Source organism: Salvelinus fontinalis, chromosome 31 (assembly GCF_029448725.1).
Source record: "Salvelinus fontinalis isolate EN_2023a chromosome 31, ASM2944872v1, whole genome shotgun sequence".
Lineage (NCBI taxonomy): Eukaryota > Metazoa > Chordata > Actinopteri > Salmoniformes > Salmonidae > Salvelinus > Salvelinus fontinalis.
Window position 1 is genome coordinate 14,883,832 of NC_074695.1, and position 19,993 is coordinate 14,903,824.

The 19,993-nt window shown below is 46.4% G+C and overlaps 1 protein-coding gene across 1 annotated transcript in view; it reads right to left on the bottom strand.

Annotated features, from left to right (window-relative positions):
* Positions 1–922: 922 nt before the first annotated feature.
* The window catches only part of LOC129829623 (fidgetin-like protein 2), a 52,819-nt gene continuing 33,748 nt past the window's right edge, over positions 923–19,993 (bottom strand). Inside the window, exon 3 of the mRNA XM_055891423.1 lies at positions 923–6,975. Coding sequence (XP_055747398.1) covers positions 5,138–6,975 — 1,838 coding nt within the window. The 3' untranslated portion in view covers positions 923–5,137. The remainder of the gene's footprint in view (positions 6,976–19,993) is intronic.

Genomic DNA, 19,993 nt, shown 5'->3' on the forward strand with positions numbered 1-19,993 from the left:
CCAAGTATTGGACCAAAAGGCTCAACAGCTTAAGACTACTGAACAATTAAGAAACTCGTCACCGGACAATTTACATTGACCCCCTCCCTTTTTGTACACTGCTGCTACTCGCTGTTTATTATCTATGCATAGTCACTTCACCCCTACCTACACGTACAAATTACCTCAACTAACCTGTATCCCCACACATTGACTCACTACCGGTACCCCCTGTATATAGCCTCATTATTGTTACTTTTTATTATTACTTTTTATTTTAGTCTACATGGTAAGTATTTTCTTATCTTCTTGAACTGCACTGTTGGTTAAGGACTTGTTAGTAAGCATTTCACGGTAAAGTCTACACTTGTTGTATTCGGCGCATGTGACAAATAAAGTTTGATTTGATTGGATTTTGATATCTTGATCTATGCTTTTTTCTGCCAGGTTGGACATGGAGCATGGCGGCAGTAAGTCTACTGCCTAATTACAAATCCATGTTACTGATGTGCCAAAATGTAATTAGTGTTTTGAATCATTAAATGATTTTTTCATCAATTGGAGTGACTTCACTGACCTTAACGTTGGGGTCAGCCCAGGATATGGATGTAGAGTGAGGTAAGAAGGAGCCATGTTGTCATTCCAGCATCTTCTGGAATTGGAACTCTTTAACAATCCAATTGAAATGCGAAATGGGAACACCTGATCCAAAACACTTATGTCATGCAAGGCCATGGTTGAGTGATAAATCTTCCGGCACATCTATGAAGCTCCCGACCGGAGTTCAATCCCTGCATCCACCCTTCCCACTGTTTCTCCCACCGGCCTGTATCCTCTTCTCCTGTTATATCTGTCTGAATAAAGTGTCGTAATGTCCTGAAAAAAATGTATTAAAAAATGACTGACAATGCCACAGTTCAATATTGACACATTTCTGTTTAATAATGTGATACTCTTCTCTTAACATAGTCTTTTCTGAGGTAGACCATTATTACAGTTCAAAAACATTATTACAGTTCAAAAACATTGTTATCAGTTTGAAAACAGACATAAAAAAACAGACATGAAATCAATACTTCATGTACAATATGTTGCAAAATGAGGTAGAAATGGTTACAGAAAATGTACAAGAACCAAAAACAAAGTCACTGTAATAATAGATTAAAAACAGCTAACAAAAGGCTATTTTGTTGGACAAACTGTTTTCGTATTTTTTATTTCCTCATTGGCTTTATAAAGCCAAAACACTGATTACAAAGAGGTGTATTGTAGACGTGAATGGACTTCAGTGATATGAACACAAAATCCTAACATGCTGCTGCATTGCTGAAACAATTTCTCCATAGTAGGAATCGCATTTGAAACTTTGGCATTATAGCGTTATCCCAGATCAATTCAGGACAGGGCTTTCTTTCTCAGTATTTCTGTTCAATCTGAGACTATTTAGTGACTATCCTCTGACTATTTAGTCATATTGGGTGACTATTCTGTGATAATCAGTTTATCACCAAGTCTTTTTCCAAGAAATCAGTCAGACATTGTGAGCTCATTGTACTTTAAAAGGGCTACCTCACCCAATCATCAATACCTTCTAATGATCTGAGCCGTTCCTGCTAATTAACTCGGACTAATAACATCAAGCATATATGTTTAGCGAGGTAATCCATTAACTAAAAACAACTAAACAACTGACAGAAAAATTAACAAAATAACTATGTTCTTCTAAATCTACACGTTTGACAAACATGAACGTTTTGGGGAAACTGAGCCTGGTGAAATGGCTGAAAGATGTTTAACGAATCACATTGACTAATTATAGTATAGATATAGGCTGCTATTCATGAACTAAACTCTCATTACCTCTGTTTTAAACTATGACAGTTGGCCTCAAGCCCCAGGCCCTGCCTGATATGCAACACCTCTGTCTGAAAGCTCATTATAACAGCCTGTAATGATTATTATCATTTATGTATCTTAATGTAGTGGCATATAAATGATTACATATTTAACCCATCTCTCAGTACCGTCCTAAGGCTGAGTTCTCCTGCTTAGTTTAAAAATGTCTTTTTTGTTTATTAGACCTACCATGTGGCCCATGGCACCCTATTCCCTATATAGTGCACTACTTTTGACCAAGGCCCTAGTCAAAAGTTGTGCACCATAAAGGGAATAAGGTGCCATTTGAGACAAAGTGATCAATATGTGCCTGAACCCTGGGGTTAGTGTGTTTGACCCGGCTGTATGGCATGACTGAAGACACCAGCTGTACTGAGGACACTGGGAGGCCAGAGTGGTGATATATCCAATCAGAGCAATGCCACTCCAAAAGAAGGAGGGAGGGAGGGAGGGAGGGGTTGATACTACCATAATGAGATTGCATTGGTGGGGGGGGGGGGGAAATAAGAACATTACATCATTCTCCAGCGCGCCTCCAGTCTACATAACTATGGTAACAGACCAATATTCACGACATCACCGAACTGAACTGAATGACTGTTGTTAAACAGAGTGGTAGAGATAGCACAACCCTGTGAATATGTTAACCTCTGGATCGTCTACATGTTATATCTAGTATATATCTAGCATTCAACTGAAATGTGTCTTGCGCATTTAACCCAACCCCTCTGAATCAGAGAGGTGAGGAGGGCAGCCTTAATCGTCATCCACGTCTTCAGCGCCCGGGGAACAGTGGGTTAACTGCCTTGCTCAGGGGCAGAACAACAGATTTTTACCTTGTTTGTCAGCTCGGGGATTTGATCCAGCAACCTTTCGTTTACTGGCCCAATGGTCTAACAACTAGGCTACTCTCTTTTTATTGTTAGACATCATCTTCAGGTCCATTTTCTATTTTCTTCTGTTATATCTTGTCTGTGTCCAGGTTTGAAATATAATTGTAATTTAAATGTGCGCCTTATCTTTATATCTTTCAATGAAGATTTGCATCTATTACAATAAAATATGTATATAACATTCATTTGTGAATAGTACATGTAAACACAATGCTTTGGGTTGATTTGTAAACAGTTTGTCCAACAAAAAATGTGTATTTTCTGTGTTCAACATAACACTTCATAAACACAACCAGCCTTCCACCAAAAGAATCGACATTCAAATTTAAAAACATGTATTTATATTCATATATAATAATAAAACCATTGATTTTATGGCGTCAAATATCCTGTGAAATACCTGAATTACATTCAATGTTACTCTTTGTAGCATTTTCAAGTTTCTCCCCAAAGGTATATGCACAGACAGCAAATGAATGTATGCAACAGGACTCTGTTAGGGTTCTTCTCTTTTTCTTCCCCCTCTTTCTCTCCTCCTCTACTCTCTCCACCAAGACCTGAAGATTACATACATTCTTTATTTCACATTTCTGAGGTAAAGACATTTTTCCTGAGCATTTCAAACAAGACTTCTGTCATCTTGCCTGGCTGGGCCTGTCTGTCTGTGTTATACGCTGTATTAAAGCAACATCCAAGGAGCTGCCATCTTGCCTTGCTGGGCCTGTCTGTGTTATACGCTGTATTAAAGCAACATCCAAGGAGCTGCCATCTTGCCTTGCTGTGCCTGTCTGTGTTATACGCTGTATTAAAGCAACATCCAAGGAGCTGCCATCTTGCCTTGCTGTGCCTGTCTGTGTTATACGCTGTATTAAAGCAACATCCAAGGAGCTGCCATCTTGCCTGGCTGGGCCTGTCTGTCTGTGTTATACGCTGTATTAAAGCAACATTCTCAGGAATTGGTGAACGAGTAATGTGTGATAAATCAACATTCAAATAAATGTGTGGACATTATGCTTATGTCTTTGAATTATAGTGTTGTATATTTAAGCAATAAGGCCCGAGGAGGTGTGGTATTTGGCCGATATACCACGGCTAAGCGCTGTTCTTAGGAAATACGCAATGCATATTGGCCATACAGTATACCAGAAACCCCCGAGGTGCCTTATTACTATTATAAACTGGTTACTAACGTAATTAGAACAGTAAAATTAAATGTTTGTCACACCCGTGGTATACAGTCTCACGGCTTTCAGCCAATCAATATTCAGGGCTCGAACCCCCCAGTCTATAATCAAATACAGCCCAGTCTCATGACCAATACGTTCCATTTCAACGTTTTGAAGTTTGATTATAGTAATGGTCAGGATGTCATGATTTTAGTGAGAAGCTATATTTTAAGTCAATAACACATAAGAGACGATGAGCTACTATTGATCTTTTTTGGGGGGAAAATAAGTTCTTAAAATAGATCCTAAGCTCTTTTCACACCCAAATGACCAATAATGATGCTAAAAAAAGGTGATAAAATAAGGTAATGAAATCTAAAACCCCACAGGAGAGGACCGTTAATGAATAAGATAATGACATCTGAAACACCACAGGAGTGGACTGGTAATGAATAAGGTAATGACATCTGAAACACCACAGGAGAGGACTGGTAATGAATAAGGTAATGACATCTAAAACACCACAGGAGAGGACTGGTAATGAATAAGGTAATGACATCTAAAACCCCACAGGAGAGGACTGGTAATGAATAAGGTAATGACATCTAAAACCCCACAGGAGAGGACTGGTAATGAATAAGGTAATGACATCTAAAACACCACAGGAGAGGACTGGTAATGAATAAGATAATGACATCTAAAACCCCACAGGAGAGGACTGGTAATGAATAAGGTAATGACATCTAAAACACCACAGGAGAGGACTGGTAATGAATAAGGTAATGACATCTAAAACCCCACAGGAGAGGACTGGTAATGAATAAAGTCCTGAGAGTAGCAGTCAGTCGACTGGGGGTTCTCCCAACCCTGGGTCCTGTTCATTAGGGCAAACGTTTTAAAAAGATTTGCAATGGAAAACAAAAATGTGTGTTCTATGTTGGACGAGTCCAGGTAGTCCTGCCCCTATTCAGTCTGTTTTGCAACGGAAATCGAAAATACGTTTTTGTTATTGGACAAATCCAGGTTGTTCCTTCCCTGTTTCTGTATGTTTTATTTTGTTTGGTGCCTCATGAACAGGACCCTGATTATCCATTTCCTTGGACCATGTCACCTTGACAACACATTACTGATTTATGTCTTGGATAACGAATAACCAGGATCTTTGGATGGAATCCTAACTCACTATCGAGATGCACGTTGCGCTCAACTCGGCTTTGTGTAAAAAGCATCTGTCAGGCCCACGTGGTAGCGCTTGGCGAAGCTCCGATGCACAGCACCCTGGAGCAGGTCCGGCCTACTGGTGGCACACACCATGATCACCAGCCCAGCTCCCGTCGACCCTAACTCCATCTGGGCCTTCTCCAGGGCAGATAGCAACACCTGCCTCAGCCCCTCCTCCTTCTCCATAGCCTCCACCTCACTGAGCAGCACCACGGAGGGCTGCCTCGACCCCGCCACCTGCAGTGTGGCACCCAGGATCCCCTCAGCCTCAGCCTTGCCTTTAGAGGCTAACATGGCCCCGCTGAGCCTATAGAAGGAGGCCCCAAGCTGGGAGGCCATGGAGCGTGCTAGGGTGGTCTTCCCGCCTCCCCGGGGGCCGAATAACAGAACGGTGGCTGGGGGGCGGACAGCGGTGCTGGGCCTAAGACAGGGCCACAGCAGCTCCTCCTCCAGGGCAGCCTTGACGTGGGTCAGCCCAGCCAGTTCCCCCCATAGCAGGGCCGGGCTACAGTCCAGCACCTCCCCGTTGACTAGATCCAGAAGCCTGCGGTCTGGGCTCTTCAGGCTGCCCGACTCCCCTGGTCCAGACCCAGGCTGGCCCTGGCCATGCAGGGAGGGGAGTTTATTGTTGTGGGCCAGGGAGGAGTGGTGCTGCTGTTGGATGAAGCCCTGGTTCTCTGACCCCCCTCCTCCTCCTACGTTCTCCCCAGTCATCCCTGCTGGTGGGCTGTAGTCCCCTGCTAAAGCCACCCTGTACGGAGGGGACACGAGGGGCTGGGAGGAGGGCTTACTGGGCTTGAAGGCCTGGGGATCTGTGCTGCCCGTGGTGAAGCCACTGTTTTCTTTATCTCCCACTCTGTAGGGAGAGAGAGAGTCCCCTCCTCCGGGCTTCACTGGGTCGTAGCCTGTATACTTACTGTATCTAGAGCCATCCTCCTCCTCGTCTAATGACATCTCAAACGCCTTCCTCTTCAACCCACCTCCGGATTCCTGGTAGCCGTAGCTACCCCCGACCACGGTGGGACGGGAGGGGAGGGGAGTGGGGGCGGCCAGCCCCGGGGGTAAGTACCCTGCAGAGGGGTGGCTGTAGTTGGGGCCCAGGCCGGACTGGTGGGGGTAGCTGCTGGGGGGGTAGTTGTAGACCGAGGTGGAGAGGGAGTAGCTGGGCAACAGGGTGGGTGTGGGCTGGAGGGGGTGTTGGAGGGAGGCAGGGGGCAGTGCTGAGGGGGGCTGGGGGCAGTAGCCAGGCGAGACGTAGGTACCGTTGTAGCTGGGGCGGTTGTAGTCACCTGAGTGAGAGCCAGAGGAGGAGCTGCTACCACTATAACAAGACTCTGAGAGGTTACTGTTGACCCCCGACATATTGCTGGCCCCTGGTGGCCCTGCTGATGTGGCCCCGGCCTTCGGGCCCGACAGACCGCCCAGGGACCCGGGATAGAGCCCCTCTGCACTGTGGCTCAGGGGCCAGGGTTCCAGCTCAGTCTTGAGGCCAATAAGGCCCCCGAAAGCCCCTGGCTCTGGGTAGGCCCCTACAGTGGGCCCCGGTGGACGGTCGTATGGCAAGTCTAGAACATCACAGTACTTCTCTGCGTAGCTCTTCAGCAGGTTGGAGGCCGTGAGGGCTGAGATGTCATCATTGGCCCAGGCGTAGCCATGGGCGGAGCCACCTCGGCCGTGGGCGCGGCCAGCGGCATAAAGCTCAGACTTGTGGGCCGGTGAGGAGGTGGTGGAGGACACATCCAGGTGCTGCTCAGGCCACTGGCTGAGGGACTGGCTGAGGGACTGGGCATGCTCCGGGTTCCAGTGCATCTTATACAGGCCTGGAGGAGAGGACACAGACAGAGAGACACCACGTTATATACTGTAAGGCGCTGCTTAAAGACTCAAACGCACCGGTAGAATTGTCAAACGTTTGCCTGCTGGGCCAGACGGTTTATCGGGACGTGTACTCCGAGCATGCGCTGACCAACTGGCAAGTGACTTCACTGACATTTTCAACCTGTAATACCAACATGTTTCAAGCAGACCACCAAAGTCTCTGTGCCCAAGAACACCAAGGTAACCTGCCTAAAATGTACCCGTAGCACTCACATCTGTAGTCATGAATTGCTTTGAAAGGCTAGTCACGGCTCACATCAACACAGTTATCCAGGAAACACTAGAACCAACTCCAATTTGCATACATCTCTAACAGATCCACAGATGACGCAATCTCTATTGCACTAGTGCAGGCTGTGTTAGTAGTAGTGTAGTCTGTGTTAGTAGTGGTGTGGTCTGTGTTAGTATTGGTGTGGTCTGTCTTAGTAGTGGTGTGGACCGTGTCAGTAGTGGTGTGGTCTGTCTTAGTAGTGGTGTGGACCGTGTCAGTAGTGGTGTGGTTGGTTTAGTAGTGGTGTGGTCTGTGTTAGTAGTGGTGTGGGCTGTGTTAGTAGTGGTGTGGTCTGTGTTAGTAGTGGTGTGGTCTGTGTTAGTAGTGGTGTGGTGTGGTCTGTGTTAGCAGTGGTGTGGACCGTGTTAGTAGTGGTGTGGTCTGTCTTAGTAGTGGTGTGGTCTGTCTTAGTAGTGGTGTGGTCTGTGTTAGTAGTGGTGTGGTCTGTGTTAGTAGTGGTGTGGTCTGTGTTAGTAGTGGTGTGGTCTGTGTTAGTAGTGGTGTGGTCTGTGTTAGTAGTGGTATGGGCTGTGTTAGCAGTGGTGTGGTCTGTGTTAGTAGTGGTGTGGTCTGTCTTAGTAGTCGTGTGGTCTGTGTTAGTAGTGGTGTGGTCTGTGTTAGTAGTGGTGTGGTCTGTGTTAGTAGTGGTGTGGTCTGTCTTAGTAGTGGTGTGGTCTGTGTTAGTAGTGGTGTGGTCTGTCTTAGTAGTGGTGTGGTCTGTGTTAGTAGTGGTGTGGTCTGTGTTAGTAGTGGTGTGGTCTGTGTTAGTAGTGGTGTGGTCTGTGTTAGTAGTGGTGTGGTCTGTCTTAGTAGTGGTGTGGTCTGTGTTAGTAGTGGTGTGGTCTGTCTTAGTAGTGGTGTGGTCTGTGTTAGTAGTGGTGTGGTCTGTCTTAGTAGTGGTACAGGCTCTGTTAGTAGTGGTGTGGTCTGTCTTAGTAGTGGTGTGGTCTGTCTTAGTAGTGGTACAGGCTGTGTTAGTAGTGGTGTGGTCTGTCTTAGTAGTGGTGTGGTCTGTGTTAGTAGTGGTGTGGTCTGTCTTAGTAGTGGTACAGGCTCTGTTAGTAGTGGTGTGGTCTGTCTTAGTAGTGGTGTGGTCTGTGTTAGTAGTGGTGTGGTCTGTTTTAGTAGTGGTGTGGTCTGTTTTAGTAGTGGTGTGGTCTGTGTTAGTAGTGGTGTGGACCGTGTTAGTAGTGGTGTGGTCTGTGTTAGTAGTGGTGTGGTCTGTCTTAGTAGTGGTGTGGTCTGTGTTAGTAGTGGTGTGGTCTGTGTTAGTAGTGGTGTGGTCTGTGTTAGTAGTGGTGTGGTCTGTCTTAGTAGTGGTGTGGTCTGTGTTAGTAGTGGTGTGGTCTGTGTTAGTAGTGGTGTGGTCTGTGTTAGTAGTAGTGTGGCCTGTGTTAGTAGTGGTGTGGTCTGTGTTAGTATTGGTGTGGTCTGTGTTAGTAGTGGTGTGGTCTGTCTTAGTAGTGGTGTGGTCTGTGTTAGTAGTGGTGTGGTCTGTGTTAGTAGTGGTGTGGTCTGTCTTAGTAGTGGTGTGGTCTGTGTTAGTAGTGGTGTGGTCTGTGTTAGTAGTGGTGTGGTCTGTGTTAGTAGTAGTGTGGTCTGTGTTAGTAGTGGTGTGGTCTGTGTTAGTAGTGGTGTGGTCTGTGTTAGTAGTGGTGTGGTCTGTGTTAGTAGTGGTGTGGTCTGTGTTAGTAGTGGTGTGGTCTGTGTTAGTAGTGGTGTGGTCTGTGTTAGTAGTGGTGTGGTCTGTGTTAGTAGTGGTGTGGTCTGTGTTAGTAGTGGTGTGGTCTGTGTTAGTAGTGGTGTGGTCTGTGTTAGTAGTGGTGTGGTCTGTGTTAGTAGTGGTGTGGTCTGTGTTAGTAGTGGTGTGGTCTGTCTTAGTAGTGGTGTGGACCGTGTCAGTAGTGGTGTGGTCTGTCTTAGTAGTGGTGTGGACCGTGTCAGTAGTGGTGTGGTTGGTTTAGTAGTGGTGTGGTCTGTGTTAGTAGTGGTGTGGGCTGTGTTAGTAGTGGTGTGGTCTGTGTTAGTAGTGGTGTGGTCTGTGTTAGTAGTGGTGTGGTCTGTGTTAGTGGTGGTGTGGTCTGTCTTAGTAGTGGTGTGGTCTGTCTTAGTAGTGGTGTGGTCTGTCTTAGTAGTGGTGTGGTCTGTGTTAGTAGTGGTGTGGTCTGTGTTAGTAGTGGTGTGGTCTGTGTTAGTAGTGGTGTGGTCTGTGTTAGTAGTGGTGTGGTCTGTCTTAGTGGTGGTGTGGTCTGTCTTAGTAGTGGTGTGGTCTGTGTTAGTAGTGGTGTGGTCTGTGTTAGTAGTGGTGTGGTGTGGTCTGTGTTAGCAGTGGTGTGGACCGTGTTAGTAGTGGTGTGGTCTGTCTTAGTAGTGGTGTGGTCTGTGTTAGTAGTGGTGTGGTCTGTGTTAGTAGTGGTGTGGTCTGTGTTAGTGGTGGTGTGGTCTGTCTTAGTAGTGGTGTGGTCTGTCTTAGTAGTGGTGTGGTCTGTCTTAGTAGTGGTGTGGTCTGTGTTAGTAGTGGTGTGGTCTGTGTTAGTAGTGGTGTGGTCTGTGTTAGTAGTGGTGTGGTCTGTGTTAGTAGTGGTGTGGTCTGTCTTAGTGGTGGTGTGGTCTGTCTTAGTAGTGGTGTGGTCTGTGTTAGTAGTGGTGTGGTCTGTGTTAGTAGTGGTGTGGTGTGGTCTGTGTTAGCAGTGGTGTGGACCGTGTTAGTAGTGGTGTGGTCTGTCTTAGTAGTGGTGTGGTCTGTCTTAGTAGTGGTGTGGTCTGTGTTAGTAGTGGTGTGGTCTGTCTTAGTAGTGGTGTGGTCTGTGTTAGTAGTGGTGTGGTCTGTCTTAGTAGTGGTGTGGTCTGTGTTAGTAGTGGTGTGGTCTGTCTTACTAGTGGTGTGGTGTGTGTTAGTAGTGGTGTGGTCTGTGTTAGTAGTGGTGTGGTCTGTGTTAGTAGTGGTGTGGTCTGTGTTAGTAGTGGTGTGGACCGTGTTAGTAGTGGTGTGGTCTGTCTTAGTAGTGGTGTGGTCTGTGTTATTAGTGGTGTGGTCTGTCTTAGTAGTGGTGTGGTCTGTGTTAGTAGTGGTGTGGTCTGTGTTAGTAGTGGTGTGGTCTGTGTTAGTAGTGGTGTGGTCTGTGTTAGTAGTGGTGTGGTCTGTCTTAGTAGTGGTGTGGTCTGTCTTAGTGGTGGTGTGGTCTGTCTTAGTAGTGGTGTGGTCTGTGTTAGTAGTGGTGTGGTCTGTGTTAGTAGTGGTGTGGTGTGGACCGTGTTAGTAGTGGTGTGGTCTGTCTTAGTAGTGGTGTGGTCTGTGTTAGTAGTGGTGTGGTCTGTGTTAATAGTGGTGTGGTCTGTCTTAGTAGTGGTGTGGTCTGTCTTAGTAGTGGTGTGGTCTGTCTTAGTAGTGGTGTGGTCTGTGTTAGTAGTGGTGTGGTCTGTGTTAGTAGTGGTGTGGTCTGTGTTAGTAGTGGTGTGGTCTGTGTTAGTAGTGGTGTGGTCTGTGTTAGTAGTGGTGTGGTCTGTGTTAGTAGTGGTGTGGTCTGTCTTAGTAGTGGTGTGGTCTGTGTTAGTAGTGGTGTGGTCTGTCTTACTAGTGGTGTGGTCTGTGTTAGTAGTGGTGTGGTCTGTGTTAGTAGTGGTGTGGTCTGTCTTAGTAGTGGTGTGGTCTGTCTTAGTAGTGGTGTGGTCTGTGTTAGTAGTAGTGTGGTCTGTCTTAGTAGTGGTGTGGTCTGTGTTAGTAGTGGTGTGGTCTGTCTTAGTAGTGGTGTGGTCTGTGTTAGTAGTGGTGTGGTCTGTGTTAGTAGTGGTGTGGTCTGTGTTTGTAGTGGTGTGGTCTGTCTTAGTAGTGGTGTGGTCTGTCTTAGTAGTGGTGTGGACCGTGTCAGTAGTGGTGTGGTCTGTCTTAGTAGTGGTGTGGACCGTGTCAGTAGTGGTGTGGTCTGTGTTAGTAGTGGTGTGGACCGTGTTAGTAGTGGTGTGGTCTGTGTTAGTAGTGGTGTGGACCGTGTTAGTAGTGGTGTGGTCTGTGTTAGTAGTGGTGTGGTCTGTGTTAGTAGTGGTGTGGTCTGTGTTAGTAGTGGTGTGGTCTGTGTCAGTAGTGGTGTGGTCTGTCTTAGTAGTGGTGTGGTCTGTGTTAGTAGTGGTGTGGTCTGTGTTAGTAGTTGTGTGGTCTGTGTTAGTAGTGGTGTGGTCTGTGTTAGTAGTGGTACAGGCTGTGTTGGTAGTGGTGTGGTCTGTCTAAGTAGTGGTGTGGTCTGTCTTAGTAGTGGTGTGGTCTGTCTTAGTAGTGGTGTGGTCTGTCTTAGTAGTGGTGTGGTCTGTGTTAGTAGTGGTGTGGTCTGTCTTAGTAGTGGTGTGGTCTGTGTTAGTAGTGGTGTGGTCTGTGTTAGTAGTGGTGTGGTCTGTGTTAGTAGTAGTGTGGTCTGTGTTAGTAGTGGTGTGGTCTGTGTTAGTAGTGGTGTGGTCTGTCTTAGTAGTGGTGTGGTCTGTCTTAGTAGTGGTGTGGTCTGTGTTAGTAGTGGTGTGGTCTATGTTAGTAGTAGTGTGGTCTGTGTTAGTAGTGGTGTGGTCTGTGTTAGTAGTGGTGTGGTCTGTGTTAGTAGTGGTGTGGTCTGTCTTAGTAGTGGTGTGGTCTGTGTTAGTAGTGGTGTGGTCTGTGTTAGTAGTGGTGTGGTCTGTCTTAGTAGTGGTGTGGTCTGTGTTAGTAGTGGTGTGGTCTGTCTTAGTAGTGGTGTGGTCTGTGTTAGTAGTGGTGTGGTCTGTCTTTGTAGTGGTGTGGTCTGTCTTAGTAGTGGTGTGGTCTGTGTTAGTAGTGGTGTGGTCTGTGTTAGTAGTTGTGTGGTCTGTGTTAGTAGTGGTGTGGTCTGTGTTAGTAGTGGTGTGGTCTGTGTTAGTAGTGGTGTGGTCTGTCTTAGTAGTGGTGTGGTCTGTGTTAGTAGTGGTGTGGTCTGTGTTAGTAGTGGTGTGGTCTGTCTTAGTAGTGGTGTGGTCTGTGTTAGTAGTGGTGTGGTCTGTGTTAGTAGTGGTGTGGTCTGTGTTAGTAGTAGTGTGGTCTGTGTTAGTAGTGGTGTGGTCTGTGCTAGTAGTGGTGTGGTCTGTGTTAGTAGTGGTGTGGTCTGTGTTTGTAGTGGTGTGGTCTGTGTTAGTAGTGGTGTGGTCTGTGTTAGTAGTGGTGTGGTCTGTGTTAGTAGTGGTGTGGTCTGTCTTAGTAGTGGTGTGGTCTGTGTTAGTAGTGGTATGGGCTGTGTTAGCAGTGGTGTGGACCGTGTTAGTAGTGGTGTGGTCTGTGTTAGTAGTGGTGTGGTCTGTGTTAGTAGTGGTGTGGTCTGTGTTAGTAGTGGTGTGGTCTGTGTTAGTAGTGGTGTGGTCTGTCTTAGTAGTGGTGTGGTCTGTGTTAGTAGTGGTGTGGTCTGTCTTAGTAGTGGTGTGGTCTGTGTTAGTAGTGGTGTGGTCTGTGTTAGTCAGTGGTGTGGTCTGTGTTAGTAGTGGTGTGGTCTGTGTTCGTAGTGGTGTGGTCTGTCTTAGTAGTCGTGTGGTCTGTGTTAGTAGTGGTGTGGTCTGTGTTAGTAGTGGTGTGGTCTGTGTTAGTAGTGGCGTGGTCTGTCTTAGTAGTGGTGTGGTCTGTGTTAGTAGTGGTGTGGTCTGTCTTAGTAGTGGTGTGGTCTGTGTTAGTAGTGGTGTGGTCTGTGTTAGTAGTGGTGTGGTCTGTGTTAGTAGTGGTGTGGTCTGTCTTAGTAGTGGTGTGGTCTGTCTTAGTAGTGGTGTGGTCTGTCTTAGTAGTGGTGTGGTCTGTGTTAGTAGTGGTGTGGTCTGTGTTAGTAGTGGTGTGATCTGTGTTAGTAGTAGTGTGGACCGTGTTAGTAGTGGTGTGGTCTGTCTTAGTAGTGGTGTGGTCTGTGTTAGTAGTGGTGTGGTCTGTGTTAGTAGTGGTGTGGTCTGTCTTAGTAGTGGTACAGGCTGTGTTAGTAGTGGTACAGGCTGTGTTAGTAGTGGTGTGGTCTGTGTTAGTAGTGGTGTGGTCTGTCTTAGTAGTCGTGTGGTCTGTGTTAGTAGTGGTGTGGTCTGTGTTAGTAGTGGTGTGGTCTGTGTTAGTAGTGGTGTGGTCTGTGTATAGTAGTGGTACAGGCTGTGTTAGTAGTAGTGTGGGAGAAACAGAAAGAGAGAGAGAGGAGGAGAAACACTGAGAAAAATAGAGAGAGAGAGAGAGAGAGAGAGAGAGAGAGAGAGAGAGAGAGAGAGAGAGAGAGAGAGAGAGAGAAGGAGAAATACTGAGAAAAAGAGAGAGAGAGAGAAGGAGAAACACTGAGAAAAAAAGAGAGAGAAGGAGAAACTAAGAAAAAGAGAGAGAGCGAGAGAGAGAGAGAAAAAGAAACAGAGAGATATGAATTTTGGATTTATTAGGATCCCCATTAGCCGACACCAATGGCAACAGCTAGTCTTACTGGGGGCCGACGTATAACGAAAAGACATTACAGAGAAAATACTTCAGAATATAACATACATTTAAAAACATTAACATGTAGTGTGTGTGTGTGTGTGTGTGTGCATCTATCAGTTACACATACTGTACATGGCAATACAAACACACAAAAAGTAGTTCCCATCGGAGAGAGGCGTTGTGCCACGAGGTGTTGCTTTATTTGTTTTTTTAAACCAGGTTTGCTGTTCACTTGCTCTGTGTAAGACGAAGGGAATTCCATGCACCCATGGCTCTGTATAATACAGTACATTTTCTTGAATTTGTTCTAAACCTGGGGCTTGTGAAAAGACCCCTGGAGGCAAGTCTGGTAATTGTTTGTGTCAGTACTGTGTGTAAGTTGACTATGCAAACAATTTGGAATTTCCAACACATTAATGTTGCCAATAAAAACATGAAGTGTCTTTTCTGAACTAGTATTAATATCAGCCTCTGATTACAATGAAGAGCAAGACGTGCCACTCTGTTCTGGACCAGCTGCAGCTTAACTAAGTCTTTCACTGCAGCACTTGGTCATATGACTGGACAATAATCAAGATAAGATAAAACTAGAGCCTGCAGGACTTCCTTTGTGGAGTGTTGTGTCAAAAAAGTATCTTTATTATGCACAGACCTCTACCCATCTTTACAACCATTGAATCAATATTTATTTACAGTTTACAATCTACGCTAACACCAAGCAATTGAGTCTCCTCAACTTGTTCAACAGCCACACCATTCATTACCAGAGTCAGCTGAGTTCTAGAACTTAGGGAATGATTTGTACCAAACACAGTGCTCTTAGTTTTAGAGATATTCAGGACTAGTTCATTTCTGGCCACTCATTCCAAAACAGATTACAACTCTTTGTTAAGGGTTTCAGTGACTTCATTAGCTCTGGTTGCTGATGCGTATATGGTTGAATCATCAGCATACATGGACACACATGCTTTGTTTAATGCCATTGACAGGTCATTGGTAAAAATAGAAAAGAGTAGAGGGCCTAGAGAGCTGCCCTGTGGTACATCACACTTTACATATTTGACATTAGAGAAGCTTCCATTAAAGTAAACCGTTTGAGATCTATTAGATAGATGGCTCTGAATCCACGATATATCAGTTTGAAAAGCCATAACACATATGTTTTCTCAACAACAGGTTATAGTAAAAAATATCATTGGCTGCACTGAAGTCTAACATCACAGGTCCCGCAATCTTATTATTATCACTTTCTTTCAACCAATCATCAGTCATTTGTGTCATTGCAGTACATGTTGAGTGTTCTTCATTATAAGCATGCTGAAAGTCTGTTGTTAATTTGTATTGTTTTTGGTCAGACACTATTTTTTTCAACAGTTTGCTAAGAGCTGTTAGAACCAGTAAAGGCCACTTTACCACTCTTGGGTAGCAGAATGACTTTGGCTTCCTTCCAGGCCTGAAGACAAAGACTTTCCTCTAGGCTCAGATTAAAGATATGACAGATAGGAGTGGCTATGGAGTCAGCTAACATCCTCAGTAGCCCTCCAACTAAGTTGTCAATGCCAGGAGGTATGTCATTAATGATCGATAACAATACTTTCTCCACCTCACCCACACTAACTTTACATAATTCAAACTTTCAATGCTTTTCTTTCAGTTTAATTTTTTTTATACATGAGTACGATGGCTCACTGTTTGTTGTTGGTATTTCTTGCCTAAGTTTGCCCACTTTGCCAATGAAGTAATCATTCAAATAATTGGCAACATCAAATTGTTTTGTGATGAATAAGCCATCTGATTCGATGAAATTCTGCCCATAATTTCATTTATAGTACTCCAAGGTTTTCCCCCATCATTCTTTATATCATTGATATTGTTTTTTTTTGTTGTTGTTTTTTTTCACCTTTATTTAACCAGGTAGGCTAGTTGAGAACACGTTCTCATTTGCAACTGCGACCTGGCCAAGATAAAGCATAGCAGTGTGAACAGACAACAACACAGAGTTACACATGGAGTAGACAATAAACAAGTCAATAACATGGTAGAAAAAAAGAGAATCTATATACAATGTGCGCAAAAGGCATGTGGTAGGCAATAAATCGAATAATTACAATTTAGCAGATTAACACTGGAGTGATAAATCATCAGATGATCATGTGCAAGAAAAGATACTGGTGTGCAAAAGAGCAGAAAAGTAAATAAATAAAAGCAGTATGGGGGTGAGGTAGGTAAATTGGGTGGGTAGTTTACAGATGGACTATGTACAGCTGCAGCGATCGGTTAGCTGCTCGGATAGCAGATTTTTAAAGTTGTGGAGGGAGATAAAAGTCTCCAACTTCAGAGATTTTTGCAATTCGTTCCAGTCGCAGGCAGCAGAGAACTGGAAGGAAAGGCGTCCAAATGAGGTTTTGGCTTTAGGGATGATCAGTGAGATACACCTGCTGGAGCGCGTGCTACGGGTGGGTGTAGCCATCGTGACCAGTGAACTGAGATAAGGCGGCACTTTACCTAGCATAGCCTTGTAGATGACCTGGAGCCAGTGGGTCTGACGACGAACATGTAGCGAGGGCCAGCCGACTAGGGCATACAGGTCGCAGTGGTGGGTCGTATAAGGTGCTTTAGTAACAAAACGGATGGCACTGTGATAAACTGCATCCAGTTTGCTGAGTAGAGTATTGGAAGCTATTTTGTAGATGACATCGCCGAAGTCGAGGATCGGTAGGATAGTCAGTTTTACTAGGGTAAGTTTGGCGGCGTGAGTGAAGGAGGCTTTGTTGCGGAATAGAAAGCCGACTCTAGATTTGATTTTGGATTGGAGATGTTTGATATGAGTCTGGAAGGAGAGTTTGCAGTCTAGCCAGACACCTAGGTACTTATAGATGTCCACATATTCTAGGTCGGAACCGTCCAGGGTGGTGATGCTAGTCGGGCGTGCGGGTGCAGGCAGCGAACGGTTGAAAAGCATGCATTTGGTTTTACTAGCGTTTAAGAGCAGTTGGAGGCCACGGAAGGAGTGTTGTATGGCATTGAAGCTCGTTTGGAGGTTAGATAGCACAGTGTCCAAGGAAGGGCCGGAAGTATACAGAATGGTGTCGTCTGCGTAGATGTGGATCAGGGAATCGCCCGCAGCAAGAGCAACATCATTGATGTATACAGAGAAAAGAGTCGGCCCGAGAATTGAACCCTGTGGTACCCCCATAGAGACTGCCAGAGGACCTGACAACATGCCCTCCGATTTGACACACTGAAATCTGTCTGCAAAGTAGTTGGTGAACCAGGCAAGGCAGTCATTAGAAAAACCGAGGCTATTGAGTCTGCCGATAAGAATATGGTGATTGACAGAGTCGAAAGCCTTGGCCAGGTCGATGAAGACGGCTGCACAGTAATGTCTTTTATCGATGGCGGTTATGATATCGTTTAGTACCTTGAGCGTGGCTGAGGTGCACCCGTGACCGGCTCGGAAACCGGATTGCACAGCGGAGAAGGTACGGTGGGATTCGAGATGGTCAGTGATCTGTTTGTTGACTTGGCTTTCGAAGACCTTAGATAGGCAGGGCAGGATGGATATAGGTCTGTAACAGTTTGGGTCCAGGGTGTCTCCCCCTTTGAAGAGGGGGATGACCGCGGCAGCTTTCCAATCCTTGGGGATCTCAGATGATACGAAGGAGAGGTTGAACAGGCTGGTAATAGGGGGTGCGACAATGGCGGCGGACAGTTTCAGAAATAGGGGGTCCAGATTGTCAAGCCCAGCTGATTTGTATGGGTCCAGGTTTTCCAGTTCTTTCAGAACATCTGCTATCTGGATATGGGTAAAGGAGAAGCTGGGGAGGCTTGGGCGAGTAGCAGCGGGGGGGGGGGGGGGGGCGGGGCGGTTGGCCAAGGTTGGAGTCGCCAGGAGGAAGGCATGGCCAGCCATTGAGAAATGTTTGTTGAAGTTTTCGATTATCACGGACTTATCAGTGGTGACCGTGTTACCTAGCCTCAGTGCAGTGGGCAGCTGGGAGGAGGTGCTCTTGTTTTCCATGGACTTTACATTATCCCAGAACTTTTTAGAGTTAGAGCTACAGGATGCAAATTTCTGCTTGAAAAAGCTGGCCTTTGCTTTCCTGACTGACTGCGTGTATTGGTTCCTGACTTCCCTGAACAGTTGCACATCGCGGGGGCTCTTCGATGCTATTGCAGTTCGCCACAGGATGTTTTTGTGCTGGTCGAGGGCAGTCAGGTCTGGAGTGAACCAAGGGCTATATCTGTTCTTGGTTCTGCATTTTTTGAACGGAGCATGCTTGTCTAATATGGTGAGGAAGTAACTTTTAAAGAATGACCAGGCATCCTCAACTGACGGGATGAGGTCAATATCCTTCCAGGGTACCCGGGCCAGGTCGATTAGAAAGGCCTGCTCGCAGAAGTGTTTTAGGGAGCGTTTGACAGTGATGAGGGGTGGTCGTTTGACCGCGGACCCGTGGCGGATACAGGCAATGAGGCAGTGATCGCTGAGATCTTGATTGAAGACAGCAGAGGTGTATTTGGAGGGCAAGTTGGTCAGGATAATGTCTATTAGGGTGCCCATGTTTACGGATTTAGGGTTGTACCTGGTGGGTTCCTTGATGATTTGTGTGAGATTGAGGGCATCAAGCTTAGATTGTAGGACTGCCGGGGTGTTAAGCATATCCCAGTTTAGGTCACCTAACAGAACAAACTCTGAAGCTAGATGGGGAGCGATCAATTCACAGATGGTGTCCAGGGCACAGCTGGGAGCTGAGGGGGGTCGGTAGCAGGCGGCAACAGTGAGAGACTTATTTCTGGAGAGATTAATTTTTAAAATTAGAAGTTCGAACTGTTTGGGCATAGACCTGGAAAGTATGACAGAACTTTGCAGGCTATCTCTGCAGTAGATTGCAACTCCCCCCCCTTTGGCAGTTCTATCTTGACGGAAAGTGTTATAGTTGGGTATGGAAATCTCAGAATTTTTGGTGGCCTTCCTAAGCCAGGATTCGGATACGGCAAGGACATCAGGGTTGGCAGAGTGTGCTAAAGCGGTGAGTAAGGCAAACTTAGGGAGGAGGCTTCTGATGTTGACATGCATGAGGCCAAGGCTTTTTCGATCACAGAATTCAACAAATGAGGGTGACTGGGGACATGCAGGGCCTGGGTTTACCTCCACATCAGCCGAGGAACAGAGGAGTAGTAGGATGAGGGTGCGGCTAAAGGCTATCAAAACTGGTAGCCTAGAGCTTTGGGGACAAGGAATAAAAGGAGCAGATTTATGGGCGAGGTAGAATAGATTCTGGGCATAATGTGCAGACCGGGGTATGGTGGGGCACGGGTACAGCGGAGGCAAGCCCAGGCACTGGGTGATGATAAGAGAGGTTGTATCTCTGGACATGCTGGTCTCAATGGGTGAGGTCACCGCATGTGTGGGGGGTGGGACAAAGGAGGTATCAGAGGTACGGAGAGTGGAACTACGGGGTCCATTGCAAACCAAAACAATGATAACTAGCCTGAACAACAGTATGCAAGGCATATTGATATTTGAGAGAGACATACAATAAGGCATAAAGTGATTGCAGGTCTTGATTGGGAGAGCTAGCTAAAACAACAGGTGAGATAACAGCAGCTAGTCAGCTAACACAGCAACAGCAGGTAAAAATGGCGATGACTAGGCAGAGAGGGTCGGACCAACTACACACAGATCCTGAGTCAAAGCACAGAGCCCACAGATAAAACACAAATAAACAGAATGGAGCACCGTGAACCAATGGACAGTCAAGCAGGCATCAGCCACGTAGCCAAGTGATCACAGTGTCCAGGGGGCAGCCGTAGATGGAGCAGGGAGCCTGCACCAAGCTAGCACGCGGCGTCCAAAGTTAGTAGCCCGGGGGGTGGTCTGCTCAGACGAAGGGGGTCCGCTCAGACGGAGGCCGGCCGAGGGCACAGCGGATGGGGCACTCGTCTGCAGACCAGACGTGGTCATGTCGACAGAGAATCCAAGCCGGATGGCGATGGCGAAAGAGAGGTTGTGAACTGCAGAACTGTGCTTGCTAACTGGTGCTAGCTTCGTGGCAGTGGCGCTAGCTGCGCTAGCTGCAAGCCAGCCGCGAGGATTAGAAGTAGCGGCTCAGGGACCACGGCAGGAATCCGGCGCTGTTGCCGAGAGACAGTCCGATGCTGGTAAACTGGTGAGTAACATCCAGGCCAACAACAGGGCTGGTGTCCGTGCAGAAGGCAAAAGCTGCTAGCAGCGGCAAAAAAATGGCTAAATTAGCTTGTAGCT